Source organism: Aspergillus bombycis, assembly GCF_001792695.1.
Source record: "Aspergillus bombycis strain NRRL26010 chromosome Unknown contig00195, whole genome shotgun sequence".
Taxonomy (NCBI): domain Eukaryota; kingdom Fungi; phylum Ascomycota; class Eurotiomycetes; order Eurotiales; family Aspergillaceae; genus Aspergillus; species Aspergillus bombycis.
The window spans coordinates 1-17,457 of NW_019170197.1; the positions used below are offsets into that span (position 1 = coordinate 1).

The 17,457-nt window shown below is 44.5% G+C and overlaps 4 protein-coding genes across 4 annotated transcripts; 1 reads left to right on the forward strand and 3 right to left on the reverse strand.

The window, feature by feature from the left end:
- Positions 1-1,729: 1,729 nt before the first annotated feature.
- On the forward strand, positions 1,730-3,746 carry ABOM_011834 (putative C6 finger domain protein; the record flags this gene model as incomplete). Its single annotated transcript, XM_022538962.1, has 2 exons — positions 1,730-1,811; positions 2,050-3,746. 2 exons carry the CDS (start codon positions 1,730-1,732, stop codon positions 3,744-3,746), a joined length of 1,779 nt encoding a protein of 592 aa, XP_022383263.1.
- A 344-nt stretch (positions 3,747-4,090) lies between these two features.
- On the reverse strand, positions 4,091-7,858 carry ABOM_011835 (uncharacterized protein; the record flags this gene model as incomplete). Its single annotated transcript, XM_022538963.1, has 3 exons — positions 4,091-4,278; positions 4,342-6,886; positions 7,007-7,858. 3 exons carry the CDS (start codon positions 7,856-7,858, stop codon positions 4,091-4,093), a joined length of 3,585 nt encoding a protein of 1,194 aa, XP_022383264.1.
- A 3,597-nt stretch (positions 7,859-11,455) lies between these two features.
- ABOM_011836 (PX domain protein) lies at positions 11,456-14,832 on the reverse strand (the record flags this gene model as incomplete). The annotated part of the gene is made up of 4 exons (XM_022538964.1): positions 11,456-11,695; positions 11,758-12,102; positions 12,473-12,729; positions 12,987-14,832. 4 exons carry the CDS (start codon positions 14,830-14,832, stop codon positions 11,456-11,458), a joined length of 2,688 nt encoding a protein of 895 aa, XP_022383265.1.
- Positions 14,833-14,907: 75 nt separating this feature from the next.
- On the reverse strand, positions 14,908-15,438 carry ABOM_011837 (PX domain protein; the record flags this gene model as incomplete). Its single annotated transcript, XM_022538965.1, has 1 exon — positions 14,908-15,438. The coding sequence occupies one exon, from the start codon at positions 15,436-15,438 to the stop codon at positions 14,908-14,910; it is 531 nt and encodes a 176-aa protein (XP_022383266.1).
- Positions 15,439-17,457: the final 2,019 nt, after the last annotated feature.

Consider the following 17,457-nt stretch of genomic DNA (forward strand, 5'->3'; position numbering starts at 1 on the left):
TAATATATTAAATCAGAATATATAAAAATATTTATATATTTCGATTAATTTTTTATAATTAATTATACTTGTTATTACAGAGTTATTTTTATTAAAATAAAATATTAGTCTTAATTTATTTATACTCTTTAATAATTAAATATATATATCTAGTTAATCTGATTTTCTATTCTTGGACTATATTATACTTGTACTATTGTCGCTATTATTCAGACTATCTCAGATTATTTGCTGATTACTAGTAGATTCTAGTAATTAGATAAGTTATACCACAGTAGCTAACTGGCCGCTGAGTCCTTGGACGGATACCCGGGCGTAACACTTGTATTGACTGTATCTTTGTATCGATGGTAGTCTTGTGTCGACAGTAGTTCAGCTATAACCTCTGTCTTACCAAGACTGTAATCTATTGACAACAGCAGTTAAAGAGTGACTGTAGATGCGCGCTCCTACACACAGTTAGCGTACTGATTTAGGACTTGACAACAAAGCCCCGGGTGTAACAATTATATAGATAATTTTAGAATATTCAGGATTATTGATCCCGAATTATATAATCTTTTGATCTTGTACAATACAGAGCTCTGGCTGTATTGCTTACAATATCGATATTTTAACCACTTTTTGGTAGATCTGCTTATAACTTTAGTATAGTAATAATAAAACTATTTTTTATATATACTCTATATATCAATAGAGAAGAAGTGCTGAAAATATAAATTACAGCTATATACAAATAATACTATTAAATATAAGATCATTTATTTTAGTCTGGTAATTAATGATTATTAGAATCCGTAAGATAGATAGTTTAGTACTCTAATATATAATGACCATAAATAAATTTCTAAGTAGATAGAACATAAATTAGTTCAGATATCAATATTTAAAAAAAATATATTATATGTGGAATACAAAGGTGAGCCCCCTGCCTATATGAGTCTGTTATATGACAGCACTATATAGATGGTGGTTAGGCGTATCGAACAGGAAGTTCGATATTTTGGTCTTTTTAGCTTAGTGGTACTGAGCCTAACCGCCACTATTCTAACAGAGTCTTTGCTTACCGGTTATGTTACTTAGTAATATCCTACATTCAGCCTTCTACAATAGTTATTAGTTAGCACTATATACTTATTCATCCAATCTCTATAGGCCGTATAATATACGCAATTGGGTAATTTAAGTAGCTCAAACAATTTATAGAGGTCGCTCACTCTACGAGGAGGTTCCGACTATTAGATAACTCTTCCTAAGGCAAGAGGTCTGAGCTTGCTGAGACAAAAATACATAGGTTAAAAAGGTTAAAAGCCGGCGTAACCGGCTTATCCTGTTTTATAATCATTATTAGCTGGAAAGCACTGTTCCCCGCTTTCAGCCCTGGTTGATCAGTCAATCTAATTAGAATATGCCTTATCCCTTAATACTTTCTGGCCTGCCGACTGAACTAATTTACCCTCAGTATTATAACGATTAAGTGCTCAGATGAACTTCTGTCCCTTGTTTTCGCCCAATGCAGTTATGAGACACTCCGCCGTTTATCCTGCAGCAAATTCCGTGGTTTATGGTATTCCAGCTGCTACTTACTTCACTCGTCCCCCCACACATACTGATGAAAGCTAACAGACAGCGGACGTTGAAAACTGCCATATAGGATGTACCTTCTTTCAGAAGACCGACTGTTACCGCTTCGCATCCAATCCATGTTGTAATGTCTCAGTTTGAAGCCATGTCTCCTTCTCCCCAAAGAGACAGAGATACTCAAGTTGATGCAGTCAACGCTGCGACTGCTTCTGACGACTTCCAGTCGAGTAAGAAAAAACGATCCAATTCTGATGTGGCCGAATATCCCCGAAGCGCGCCACAATAGCTGTATGCTTTTCTCCCCTCTGTTGCCCTTCCTTTGCTATATCACCCTCCATTGCTTTTTCCCTACATGGACATTCATTGATCACGGATAATGGCAAGCGTGATAGTGTCAGATATGCCGCCTGCGGAAAACAAAATGCAATGGGGCGCGCCCAAAATGCCAGCTCTGTACAGATCTAGACACCGACTGCGTCTATAGAGAGCCTGGAATCAAGCTTGATGCCGGTGATAAACTGATCATTGAAAGGCTCAACCGTATCGAGGGACTCCTGCAATCAAGCCTAGCAGCACATTACTCACTACCCTCAACGTCACCAGCAACCAGTAACGATACCAACATTGGTGGTGGTGGTGAAGATGCGCCGGTTAAGACATCCAGCGTGGCTATGATGCCTGGGAAAACGTCTGTTGCTGGGCTCGCCTCTTGGGCTAACCCACCCACGAGTATCTCAACGATGCCAAAGGTACATACTACTCCTGCGTTACATCTGCTACAGTGGCCTTTGATTCGAGGATTGGTGGCTGGCCCCTATGACCCTCATACATTATTGCAACTAGAAATGGCTCGTGAGCCCCTTAAAATGAGAGCCCCTGGGGAGTTGGACTTGACAAATGCAGAAATCTATATCAGGAATTTCTTTCGACGTGTCAATGTTTGGTACGCCTGCGTTAATCCATATACATGGTCTCGGTATTACAAAACTGCCGTGTCACTCAGCCTTCGAGAAGGACCTGAGAGCTGCCTGGTCCTTTTGGTATTGGCTCTTGGATGTGCTAGTCACCATGGGAGTATTTCCTCTGTCTCACTAGACAACGAGGCTCCAGGCCTGTCTTATTTTGCTGCAGCTTGGGACCTTCTCCCTATAATAATGATGCGCAACTCTGTGCCTGCCGCACAGTGTATCATATTGGCATCAGCCTATTTATTCTACCTAGTCAGACCCCTAGAGGCCTGGACTCTTCTGTCAAATGCCAGCCTAAAATTACAGCTACTTTTTGGCAATCCATCTCGTGTTCCTCTTCAGTGGAAGGAACTAAGTGTACGAATCTACTGGAACGCTCTGCTCTACGAAAGCGACTTGCTAGCGGAACTAGATCTACCACATTCAGGGATCGTGCACTTTGAAGAGCTAGTTGATCTTCCTGGAGGGTTCGAGGAGGAAGATGACGAAGATGATCAAGAGGCCGAGGACGAAAATGGTGAAATTTCATCTGAAACTGAGCCTGTTGGTCGCGACGAATTATGGTACTTCCTGGCAGAAATTGCATTGAGGAGATTGCTCAACCGTGTCAGCCACATGGTTTATCAAAAGGATAGCCCATTAACTCTTGGAGCGCTTGGACCTATTGTTTTCGAGCTGGACTACCAACTCTCTCAGTGGTACGAGAGTCTGCCCCAACCTGTTCAGTTTCCTCTTTCCCGTACACCTGTATCAAACTCTGTCCAGACGGCTCTACGGCTTCGATATTTTGCATGCAGGACAATTATCTACCGGCCATATATTTTGGCTGTGTTTGAAAATGAGCAGACATCTTCAGATCCAGTGGTAAAGGAATGCTGCCGGCGGTGCATAGAAGCCACAATACGCCAATTGGAGAATATAACAAGCCACCGCGAAGGTCATCTACCATATCTTTGGCAGGGAGCTCTGTCAATGGTGTCACAAACGCTGTTGATTATGGGGGCTACCATGTCTCCAACGCTTTCTGTCTTGTTGCCCCCTGCAGACCAAGTGGATGGGATGATATCAGAAGTAGTGGCAGAGGTTGAGAGATACGCCCACCTTGCCCCGAGTTTAAAGCTATCAGCAGAAATCATTCGAGATGCAGAAAAACGACGACAAATTTGTTTGAGGTCTACAGGGCATCGAACCTAATCTATCTTCATCATCTGCTTTCTCCCCCTAGGCCCGGGAGCGGCATCTTCCTCAATGTCAACAAGAATTTACGTGCAGGTAAACATGCATTGTATCAAACAAGAGAATAGCATATATACAGCTCAATAATGGATAGATACATGGTCCAGGGCTCACCCCTATGTAACTCTAAACGATAGAAAGGCCGACCAAATTATTACTTGGTGTATCGTAACTTTCATCGTCGCTAACATTGTTTATAGAAGGAGAGAAATGCCGGGCATGGGGTTCGGGGATTATATATAAATAATCAAATCATGTAAAAATGGTTTGTTGAAACGGAAACGCAATCAACTCTCACATTTTTAGATAAGTACCCATTCGCTGCCCCTCTTGATGAACTTATCAATCATCATTGCAATATCATTCAGGGCAAACCGGCAGATATAGAAGCCAAAAAATTCTGCAGCATGACGAGTACTCAACTCCAAGCCAACTAGAGTTGGAGAAGAGTGCTTTAGTCCCGGGTCTTCGACCTGTTGAGCGATTTGATCTGAAACCGCAGAACTAGTTAGCAACGAAGGTCGACATAATGATATGCATGATTGTTGCCTACCTAACACCTGAGCCGCATCACAAAGACGGGCCAACGCGCTCATATAGTTCGCATTCGGTCCATTGAATTGCAGCTGCGTTGTATTGCGCTTAACGGGTTGTGAATTGGGTATCGAAGACATCGGGAGAGAATTGATGATCAGATTATCCCTGCTGGTCTCTTTTACACTAGACTGTGACGTTGTCCCGCCAAATCCAGAATTTTTGGAACGTAGTTTGCGCCAAGAGGTTAAATATGATTTGCTAGCACTGCTAGAAGTTTTCGAAGGCAAAGTATCAACGGTCGCCGTATCGTCTGAACTCTGAGAGGCTTTGAATAATGCCATAGCCCCCTGGACACCAACTTCGCCGCTCAGCTTTTTCGATAGCGAAGACTGAACCTGGTCAAGGACGGTCTCAAGGGACTGCATTTCTTCCAAGACGGCGTCGGCATCGTAAGTATCAACCTTAGCCAGTTTCAGCAACGCCGCCGTCAACAAGTCACAATTTGAGACTTTTTCCTCCACTGCCTTGATTTTGACATTTTTCACACGCCAGACATCACGCGGGACAAAGAGTTTGGTTGTCAAGTAGCCACCACTAGGGTGGGCTATAGTTTGATATATGCATCGCATAAGCCAAAATGGACGCAAGAGAAATGACTCAGGGCAATGTTCTAAGGGAGCAGGCGCATTAGTTGCAGTCGCATTTGGTGATCCGAGATTGGTTGGTGAGTGGATATGGCTGTCGAACAGATACAGTCCCCCACTTGGAAGACCATTAGGAGCAAAGGCTGCGCCAGTTGGGGTGGGCAAAATTGGCCCTGCGGCAATCCCCGCCCCTTTCTGAATATCAAGAAGGGGAAACGCACTGCCGGGAGTATCTGGTGAGTCGATTAGGGTATCGGGCCCTGACACTGACACATTTCTTGCTCGAAATGATTTCGAACCTGAGTTCAATTTCCCTAAGTTATCCGGTGCTGACGGCATTTTCCCTATCGGCCGGGCTGGTGACGGCATTCTTGAGACCCCAAGATTGTTGTCTTCTTCCTGTGTCGTCGGCTTGTCGAGACTGGTATTCGTCCAAGTATCTTCAGTGAACGACCCAATAGATGCGTTCCGTTTGTTCAAACTTACTCCCGAGTGTAAGACGGGAGTAGGACCTAGGGTTTTGCTTGTCTGCATAGGAAAACTTGTTGAAGGTTCGTCTTTAGGGAGGGGTGGGGGTGGCCGAAGGGCTGCAGGCCCTGATTGACCTTGACTAGATATATCCGAGTCTGCTCCCAGGCGAGGTTTCGTTTCGATCTTTAATTCTGTAGTTTTCTGACCGGACATTCTCCGAGCACGTACGCTCGGACCTGGCGTCGGGACAGGGTTTGGTTTGGGCAAAACAGCAGGAGCTTTTGCCTGGGCTGAAAGAGGCTCTGTCGCCTGTTTTGCCATTGCGCCTACTACAGGCAGAGCAGAGTCTTCTACAAGTGGGGGTAACGTTGCTCCGGGGGTTGTTGTGTTGGATACAGCCGAACTTTCCCAAGTCCTGCCGGAAAAGCTGCTAGAATCGGATTGTCGAGGAAGAGCTGACTTTGACTGGAGATCAAAGTTGAAATCGTCCATGATATAACCCCTGGTCATCTCGTCCAATAAACGCTCCTCTTCCTCAGCTTCCTCGTCCAGATAATCCAGGTCAACCCCATAAGAGTGGTCAATTATAGACGGCTGTTGCAAATGTCGCACCTCTCGGCCACGGGCCATTGCCACTTGCACTTCACGCTCAGCTTCCCTTACTTTCTGTTTCGCCAGCTCGATATTTCGACGGGCATTTGCCACAATGTCATCATTATCAATGCCATCATTATACTGTTCGTTTAGCTCAGTTGCTGGCTCAAACCCCTCATCATAAGCAGCCTCAACAGCGGCATCAAGGGCAGCATCAAATTCAGCCTCTGTGCTGTGACTGAAGTGGCGGCTCCCCCCATGTCGTAGATACACAGATGAAACTTTAGAGCGCGTGGAAGCCGGTGAAGACGCTCCAGACTCATCGATTGTATCAAGCCAGGATGTCGACTCGTTCGCATCTTTCGCATGGGTACTCAGTAAAGCCCAGTCATTATATCGAAGGTGATGCGCCGAATCATCATCTAGGCTCGTTGTCCTAGAGGCCTGCCCAGACCCAGAGTGCATCGCTGTTTCTAGATGTTCATCCCGAGTTGGTCTAAAGGATTCGGTCTGAGAAAGAACATTCTGCTTAGTGGCGGGCGGTGATAGGGTCAGGTAGTGTAGATCACCATCTATTGCAGAAGGCAATAACGACTGGCACCTCTCTGGGACTCTATTAGAGGCTAATACCCTTGCTTCGTCTCGCACTGGCCGGTGATTGTCAGAGCTGCGCTGCAAAAAATTTCCGCTTTCGTTAAGCGATTCCTCATTCTCATCCTCTTCGATGGACTGAAACATTTCACTGTAAGACTCCTGGCTGAGGGGTCGTTCTGGAAGAGCTTTGCTGTTGGGTTCTGTAAATGAGAAATCCATCCGCTGCAATTCCGTTACACGAATCATGTATGTGTCACGCTAGGAAATTTAGTCCCTGTGTATAAAGAGTGGAAAGGCCAAAAAAAGACACGAAAGAAAGAAGGAAAGAAAGAAAGAAGAAAGAAAAGAAGGGAAATACATCGCTGAAGAAAGACTCACAATTTCCTGCAGTTTTGACTTTTCGTCCTCACCTCCGCTGCTTCTAAGCATAACATGTTGCAGTAGCTGACAGGCATCATTGTAGGCTTCCATTGCGCCTTCGAAATTTGCCGCGTTGTCAAGAAGCACTGCAGTGTTAGCTTTCTGTAAAGCTTTAGACAGCATTGCCTTTTGGGAATGGCCTCGTCGCCGCTTCCCATGAATATGTTCTCTGCCAGTAAAGATTTGGGAACTCCGGTTGGCTGCTTGCGCATCAGTACCTGATCTCGACCATGGATTTTGGAAAAGGCTAGCAGCAATCGATGTGGAGCCGTGGTCCTGATGCGATGGAGCAGAATCTATAGCATCTGTCGAGAAGGTCGGTATATCACTGTGATCTGCAAGTTCGAGGACTTGCATGTAGTGGCCCATGCTAATCGAGTGCGGAGACCGAGGCCCTTGTAATGGACTTTCATCGTTCGTCGGTGCGGCAACCCGAGGAGGGAGGCGTGGGATAGTGTTCCTCTCCGGACTTGCGTGGCCTTTGGGAGAGGTGTAATCATCGTAGGTGGATGCTTTAGAAGGGATCGTCCGATGGTAGCTATCATGTATGGGCGAGCCCTTGCTGGATGACGTTGACTGAGACCAGCGATTCAAACTGCCAAGGCCTTCTTGGATATGGTCACCTGGGCTAGTTGAAGGGGAGCCCATAACCAGCTCTGAGACAAGCTCAGGCCTTGTCGGTGTTACTGCTCCAAGTCTAGAAGTAAGCTCGGTGGTATCAGAGCCTTTCTTTTTAAATCTATTCCAAGAATTGGCTCGGGATAAACGTGGAGCTGCTGTGTCTGCGGTGAACATGTCTCCTGGTGACATGGGTCTAGACTGACATCCATGTCCTTCCGAAGCCGAATTATTGGCCATGCTTACAAGGACCAGGCAACAATGCCGTGTCAACAACACAACAGCAGAAACGGACAGATTCCACAGCGGAAAGTGGGATGATATATGAACTGATAGAGGTTGAGTGAGAGGATGTCTTTTAAAATGACACGACGTGTGGTGTATTGCGTTTTCGGTTCGCCGTCGTAGACGTCGCTCTTGGTGATTAGTGTATGACAGCCACTTCCAGATGATAACGATCAAAGCGAAACGGACGGATCTTCCTGGATCCAAGAGGTCTGCAGTTTATAGGATTGGAGTGCGCCGCGGATATGGGGGACGTCGCAAATATGTGTGTGGTCGGCGTATTGCTCATCCTCTTCGAACTCTGGAAGCTGGTATGTGAGGGCTACTCTGTAGCCTTGAAAGATTCCGCATGAAATAAGTGTAAGCCGACTCCTCTAGCTCCCCTATTAGTATATACTTGCTTCAACGCATGGCCCGTTACTCTGGCGCAATTGTTTCGTAAAGGGCATAATTATCTCTTAAATCGTCATTAGTCGCTACACATCGTAATCGAAGTTCCGCTGCGCGATCTTTTCGAGAAAAAGAAAACTGATCGCTATTTCAGGTAGTAAACAGTTATGAGATGAGGGCTCTAGGAGCTGCCCCGTCGAATTGCCGTCAATGTGGCTTTCCCCTGTAAATGGAAGTGAGGATGTGGTAACTTGAGTCAATCGCTAAGAGTTTATTAATGAAACGGATCTTAAGAATTCAATTACTGGGGAACAGTAAATTAAGCAAATAATGGTTATGAGAGGACTAATGACAGTATCTCATTGGCATCTTTACATTGGAGAGTGGTCCGTGGGCAGGGTAACACGTACCGATCTGAAGTAATATTCTTCCTGCTGACGAAACGGAGACGGAGGAACTAATGTGGGGTTAAATTGATTTGAATTCCTTTTGTCAAAGATGCTGGATGTGACCAGTTGATGGTATAGCAGCACCATAGATCCGATAACAAAATTTCGAGGAGAGAAAATTAGCCGACGAAACTGAGGTGCAAATAACGTAAAATGTTTGAGACCTGTAGATGAGAAGCCTCGAGAGAAAAAAGGGGATTGATCCCGGAGTGGTTTTCTTTTCTAGACCGGGAAAAAAGGGGCCGTTAGGTACTTACGGAGTACAGTACTAAATGTACATACCTTCTAACTTCCCCGAATGCCTAGAAGGTAATACTACTAGTATCATTATGCTCCGTGTGGGCCCCATTAACTAGATAGATATATACCTTTCCTGGGCCCCTCCAAAACATTCCAGAAATAGCTACGGCTTTCTAAGACAGAGAGCTCTCTACGGAGTAACCAAACCGGCCAATGTGCTCTAGAAATGGTAGGTGTATGAGAACAACGGTACGGAGGAAAAAGATAGCCAACCAATAAAAAGAACCCTGTAGTCCAATGGGACTTGGGATGGACACCAGTCTTCTGAAAGGGATACTAGTTGGCCCTGGGTTGCACTAAGTTTATACACTGTAATCACCTTTTTAACTACTCATACATTTCAGTTTCACATAGTACTCTGATATTGTCGAGATGCCATTTCTTTTTATCCTTTGTTTTGCTTCTTTCTTGTCCTTAGACCTCTGCATTGATACAAAGGTGGGGAGTGCGGAGTAACAGTGTCTTGTATATATATATCTGAGAGATAATTTGTTGTCTGTCCTCTTCTTCCTATTGAGTCTCGTGCTTCTTTCCTTCCCATGATAAGAGTCTGACGTACTGCGGCGAAAAGAGGTTTACACAAAAACATGGCAATAAGGTATATGGATTTAAGTAGTATTGTATATACCATGACCAACATACTAAGTAATCTGTACGTAAAACCGATAAACACTGGTATGGATATTCGCGTAGCCATGCCCTACAGTCTGTGACCATGAGATTTTTGAAGTGGGTCCATGTTTCTATAATATTGTATTATGTCTTTTAATTTCACACCACTTGAGAGAAATGGTCCTTATTGGCCCCCCACACCATAGAGTTATATCAACCAATAAACAGCTAGGTTAAAGGGCGGAAGGAAAGTGCAGAACATATTTTACAGAATATAGACCACTGGCCCACTTCCAAAATCTCGTGGCCAGAGATTGTAAAGAAAGATAGTGTTACCTACGAGGTATCCTCAATCCTGGGCGACCATTGCTGCTATCTTTATGGTCGTGGTAATTACATTTGACTACTATGGTTTAGTTATGGTTTAGTACCATCCCCAGACCATTCGTTTAGCATAGGCATCAGAGGGATGTATCGATATTGAATAAGAACTAGTAGATTCCTCGCCTCTACGTTGCACAACGCAATGTTTTTAAGTGGTTTGCGGATTCCGTGAGTTCTGATGAGCTCCGGACGATATGAGAGTTCTTGGAGTCATTTTGCACTACCGGTACCTCCAGAATACGTTAAAAGGAAGAGGAGACATCAGCACCCAATATTGCCATTGAGGCATGGTTTATAAGCTGCTGTCTCCTTCAGCAGATCGGTACTTGTAACATATCACCACCTTCACAGCCAGTGTGCACTCTCCAAGAGGCGTTCGTAACATCTCCTTCAGGCTCACAGATCGCAACATTTCTAGAAGTGAATTGATAGATACCTAGAGAATCAGAAATATATACTAAAACACAATTGCGGTAACGAATGGTTTGCTGGAACGACAAGACAAATACTAGCTCTTACAGCGACCAAGGGTTGTCAAGATTGTCCAAAATCGGAATTCAGCCCTGGCACTAGGCATTTGAGCGATTCAGGATTCCGAAGGTCTGAAGTGGGCGAGAAAGCTCTTCTGGGGAATTTCTCTGGGGATGCATGCCTATATACCTCTTATGAAGCTCTCGCTAGTACAATAGCACCAAAGCGGGCTGTGGCCGTATCGGTTTCCTATCACCTACCACAAGTAGCATCATGATGTGCCGGTACATGTTTGACTCTTAATACCCAAAGCCTATACTATGTTGAATTTATCCATACCTGCCTTTCTCGCAGCATTCTATGCCTTCAAATCGTTCGGATTACCCGCAAGGCAACTCGTATTTAGTTATAATTTAGGCCTAGGCCATGTTATTTATGATTTATGATAATCTTACAAATCTCTCCCGTTAAACCTCCACAAACTCACTTCCAGTCCATGACACCACACATCTTGCAACGGTGTTTATATTTAACAAATGGAGGCTGAATAGTCACATTTCATCTTGACTCATAAAATGTCAATGGGTATGTACGAGTTCCAAATATCTAACTAGACCAGACAATAGATCATTCGGTGACTTGTAAGAAAATCTATGCACGATAAAGACGGGGCGCACATGAATTCTGGCATAGCGGGTTAATCACGGTATGTTATTGGCATGAGAAACAAAAGCATGTTAAGAAATTGCAATGTATCAAGGCTGTTCGCATGACATTAATGCAGAGTAAAGGTTGGAAGTCACCTAGCAGACCATATCCTCGATTTATGGGACCAGTGCGCCTGAATTACAGTGAATAGGTGAATAGGCTATTTTGTAGACACCTTTCACTTGGAAAACTACTCCTCACTCTCATCCTCCTCACTTGTCGCTTCAATGTTTTTTCGTGGCAGTTGCGAGACTCCAAGCCCACCATCACCACCACTATCAGAAGCTTCACTATGATCTTCATTTGGGATATTTTGTCCGCCAGTATAATCTGGTCGTGGAACAGACACTCCAAGCTCCTTCAGTGTAAGCTCAATATCAGGTAATAAAGTGAGAAGGGAGGCAAATTGGTCGATTGGCAACGAAATGCCCTATATGAATCATCAGCAGGACATGACAAAAGTATGAGCAAGATGGCTACAGAGGGACCAACTTTCTTGCCGGGAAGCTCTTGGCCATCTTTCTCGTAGTATTCCCTAATATTAACCAGAGTCTTTCCTCGAAATGAGGAAATGGTGACACGGCGCATCTTTGATATTTCCCAGTATCGATCCCCATTTGCATCAATATTTCCAGTAACGCCCGTATGACGTTTGTCAGAGTCGCAAGCAGCGGAGCTTCTGCTTGAAGTAAACTTGGTTCTTTTTAACTGGGGATGTTCATCGTTTACAATTTCACCAGCACCGGACGCGCGCTTTCTAACTCTGGAAGCCATGGCATGCACTGTTTTCAAAAGCAATTGAGATGCGTATAGTAGGCAGAGAAAGCCCGTGTTGATCTTTGGTAAATTAGTCACCGTCAGCAAAGTTGATGTAGAGATTGATGTAGAGCTACGGAGACTATTACAAAATACAGGACGGAGCTCTTATCTTGTGTTATCATCACGTGATTTACTGCTAGAAGCTTGCTAGAAATAATCCTTCTAGCTACTATTGCCACATAAGTCAGAAAAGACCATTATGACTGCTTTCTAAACAGACCAGAACATATATGGGCTATAGGATCACAAGGTAACTTGTACCTAAACAGCACTCATTCCAGGTCGTAGTAGGAAGGGCACATTAAAAAATGACGGACCTCAATGCCTGTATGAGAACAGAAAACACAAGCCCTCGCGCAATGATAGGGACCTGGAGACTATCGAATACCTTCTCGAGAGCTTCACGACTGGCAGCTGCTCCCATTACACTTGTCAAGGCCTGTGGCAGCCCTTTCTGCACGAAAGCTTTTCGTGCAGTCTCTCTTAGACGCTCTTTTTCGGCATCGTCAGGTGCTGAAGGCCAAGACTTCAATTCAGCTTCTGTTGGGAGGACGTTCTCACGAAGTTTGGTGATATACAAACCAAGCGCTTCATCAGATATGTTGGACTCAATCATGGATTCTTGCAATAAGCTGCGAATCGTCTCTATATTTAGATTCCCAGGGCGTAATATGTATGACTTTGCCGCATTCAACAGAGTCCGGCGTATATTCCAGACAGTGTATATAATTCATTTATCACTGCAAAAATAAGTTCCACGGCTATCCGGGTTTCTTCTTGAGTGATAGGGCTGCCTCGGCTGTCTGAACTATATTGTGCAGTAGTATTCGCCCACTCCTCTATTTGGGTATGGGTATCTTCCTCCCTGGGCCCATCCGAAGAGAGTGATAGTCCTAACGAACCACGATGTTTGGAATCCAAGTTAGAGGAAGCAGTAACTCGCTCCGTTTCTGCGGCTGGAGTCTGGCTTGAGCTCTCTGAATTTTCTGCCAGGTTGCCAAGAGGTATGTCCTGACAGGGCTTGGTTCCCTTCACGGCCGTGATACCAGGTACAGTTCCAAACAGTGGGGAACTATGCCTCTGATACCTGGCGGATAGTTGAGTATCGTCCGTTCCACTATCTGGCTCCAGTGAATGTCGTCTCCGATCTTCAGCATCTTCAGACCTGCGCGGATGGGACTCATTTTGCGTAGGGAAATTGATATTATGATTTTGACTATTTGGAATCATATCTGATGAAGTCTTTTTAACAGACGTCACGCGGAATACTCCGTTCATGCCGCCTAAAACGGCCTTGCTGCCGTTAGAAACGCCTTTTGGTGCATTTGCTAAGACGCCTAGAACCCCCTTTCCGACATTTTCAAGGGAAACCTGACTTGGAAAAGAAAATCCAGCCTTTAGGGATGTGCCCGCAGATGCAGGACCAAGACTTCCACCCTTCTCAAAGAACCGCTTCATCCTTTCGCTCTCTGCGAGCAATTCATTTTGAAGGGCATCTTGGAGGTATCGCTCCAAACTCCTCGCCAATGCTTGTTTAGTCTGTCCTTTCCAAGCAGGCAGGACAGGGTGACCGTCTGTGAACTTTTGAACTCCGTTCAATCTCAAAATCGTTTCTAATGTCTCATGGAGTGACTCGAAATCTGTATAGTTCCTGAAAACCATCCATCCTGTGCAGCATGCAGACGCCGGCTCAATCTGGACTAAGTAGTTTGATGTAGGTTTTGATCGCAGCAATGTCTTATCCCCGGGATCTAAGCCATCATCTACCGTTATGGAAGCTCGATGAAGAGTCAGGGTGGCATTTATGTCGTCCTCCGATGCTTGGTTCAACGACAAGGAACTCGCTGAATGTAGCGAGGACGGTGAGGGTCGCCTTGCAGAATTTAGTTCGAAGGCCCTTTCAGATGCAGGCTCATGGATCTTCTGAGTCAGCTTGGCGTTAACATTCCCAAACCCTGGTTGCGTTCTAGTATCATGCTCAACACTTTCCTTTCCATGACAGGGCTGTGAACTGGGATCTTCTCCGCTTGAAAATGCGGTTTGAAAATCATTGTATATCGACTGCTCAGCATTTTGATGCTGCAAGTCTTGTGCTGCGATCATGGCACTTAGTCGCTTGGCTTCCACCATGGCTTCTTCAGTTGCTTTATCTATGTGAGTAGCCTCTGAACCTATTTTCTTTCCATTCAGATGGGTTGGAAGAGGCATATTTACTTGTTTGAAACCCTTGGCTGCGGTTACACCATGAGTTTGCGCCCCCTCAACACTGGCATCGATTGCACTCATGATTTCAGAATCGCCTTCACTAAGAAGATGAATGATCCATCCATTGATGAACTCTGGACGTGACAGACTCGAGATGATGGATTCAAGGACAACACCGGCTAAGATTTCCCGAAGGAAATCCCTTAGAGGAGGCAGCGCGTACGCTTTCGGATCCAAAAAGCTGGCCAGTATATCGTCCGCTATCAAATTGAGTTTCTTATGCTGTTGTTGGCCTGCTAGGACATTTGCCAAACTGCTCTCCGGGGAATATTCTAGGTAACGCTGAATAGTTTGTTCCGGAGTCATGGTGGGCCCAATGGTCTCCATCGCTGTAGACAACTCATTCAGGAATACGATTAACATGGAGGATGAATTTGTGAGAAATTCCAAGAAAGCGTCTGCTGGCCGTTTACGTGAAAGATGTGTTGACACAGAGTTGACAAAGCTGATCAGTGTCCTCCGGCAGGAGAGAGGAAACGTCATCTCGGACGGCAAGATCGGTTCATACCAACAACTTTCTCCTTGGTAAGCTCTTGTCTTATTTAGAAATGTGAGACCTTACTTGACATAGTCCTTGATCACCGCGTCGGTCAGTGATTCCAACGCGGCAGCTGTCTTTGGACGGAAAGAAGTGTAGTCCGGTTCTATTTCAACCACATCATTTGAAAGCTCCTGGAGGTTATCGTTTGATTTAATTCTTGTGGTATTGCGTTTGGACCAATCCAGTAACCTATGAGCTATATCCAATCCCATTTCTCTTCTCCTCTTAAGAAGTCGGCAATGCAGTTCATTTTTTGAGGAATGAGTGCTCGTCCCCTCCCATGACGCATGTAGGGCGATGCCACTGGCTACCCCAATCAGGAGCAGGCCAAGTCTTCCCAGGAGAATATATGTTGCGCTCACCAAGCCAGCAAAGACGCCGAGCAGAACTTCATTGCTAGCAGTAGAAAGGAAACCAATGACAAATCCAACAAGCTCCGCTATATTGGTCCCATGGTTGTTGGCGTTGGCTTGTTGTTCTGCAACACTTGCTTGGTCGGGAAGGTTAGTTTCATTTGGCTGGGAAGGAGCAACGTCGGGAGTGTCCATGGTTATTGACCCCATGAAATGACAGTTCGCCACAGGTGGTAAGCAGAAGGAGTTAAGAATCGCCACTTGTTCATTAATAGTTGCCAGGACCAGGCACGGGTGTGTTTGTTCCCAGTCACTACTCCTATGGTAAGGTCATGATACAGTACGGAGTAGATAGTAGTTGCAGTGGGCAAGCTACTTCGTAGACCCAGTCAGACTAATTAGATACCCGACGGGAATGTACTGGCCCACCCTATTCGTGTGCATAGATTTACCCACACCAGAGGCGAAGTTATTTGCATACGTATATATGTATAGATGTTCTCGGGTACAGATACAGAGGCGTACCCCTAGTTAGGGATGGTAGTTTATGCTGTTGATAACACTATATTCCAGATACATCACAGCAACTTTGTGGTTATATAAGCACTAATCCAACGCTCGAAGTAACGTAACCGGTAAGCGGAAGGCTCATATAGGCGGGGGGCTCACCTCTGTATTCTATACTAAATAGCACATATTTATATAGTAATATCTTAACCAGTTTATATTCTATCTACTTAGGAATTTATTTATAGTCTATTATATATTAAAATATCAGATTTTCTAACTTAGAGACTCTAATAATCTTTCATTACCCAAGTAAAATAAATTATCTTATATTTAATAGTATGTTATATATATATCTATAATTTATATTTTGATTTTTTTTTCTCTACTGATATATATATAGCATAGTTTTATTATTACTCTATTAAAATTATAAATAAATCTATCAAAAAGTGATTGAGATATCAATATATAAAAATGTGCTATTTAGTATGGAATACAGAGGTGAGCCGCCCGCCTACATGAGCCTCCCGCTTACCGGTTACGTTAGTTGTTAGAACTTATTGAAAATGTCTCCATTCGTTATTGCCTTGTTTCACTGCCGAAAAACAAGGTATCTAAAGCAATAGAGTGGAATTATTATCCGCCATCCGAGTGAATCCAGGCATTCAAAGTACGTGTGTTTCATGCCAGATGTAAAGATGATGGCGTTACTAATAAGATCAATCAGGGAACTATAGAGTTTTTGTTTCCATATCTGCTTTCTTCGAGGCCACCTGGCCCTTGTGGATCTTCAAGCCTGCGATGTTTATATGACCTGGCGCATCCCCACAAAGGTGAGTTCATCGTGTTTTAATATATTTTGTATGGGTTCCATGTGCAACAATTGTTCTCTGCCCAGTCTCAGTCCTTTTAGAAATAGTAATTGATGTGAAAGCCAGTGACTTCCCCACTTTATTAGCCCGACCTTCGATCTCCAGCCAGTCCCCAGTAGTCGCCGTAGAAAGGTAATTGACATGAATATCTGTGCTCAATCCCGTAGAGTCGAGGCCACAGGAAGCGATTGCCAATCCGCCTGCCCAATCAGTGACACAGGCCGAGAAAACACCATGCAAAGTACCCTTTGAATTAAGGTGATGAGAAGCAACTTGAATCCGGGAGTGAAACACGCCTTTTTCAGCGTCGTAGATATCGATGTCATTAAGAAGAAACGCATATATGGGACTAGCGGCTCGGATACGCTCCCAGGCTTTCCGCACTTGTTGTAGCTCTGAGTCCATGCTATATTGTAGTGCGTTGTTCGGCACTTTGCATGCTTCCAAGGAGAAACTGAGAAGGAAACGAAAATGCTCTGCGGGAAGGAAGAGGAGAGCTTTGTTTTGTCGGTGCGGGCCCTCTCAATTAGTATACTACTAGTACTAAGGATTTATACTTGTGTCAGCCGTATTTATGTACTGCACAATACGTAAGGGTGCAGCCGAAAACTGGCCGAAATCTATCCCGAGTATGGTCATATCAATACCAGGAAGGCGTAGGCCTATTACTTTGTGAAACAATTGATTATGACCATGGTAATCAATCCACACATTGCCGAATATCACTGATAGCTATAGTAGAGTTCGCTTAGCATTAGATGCAACAGGTTCCTCAGCAGAGCAGACTACTTGAAAATTCAATCTTGCGGAAACAGTGCAACTTTCATCGAAT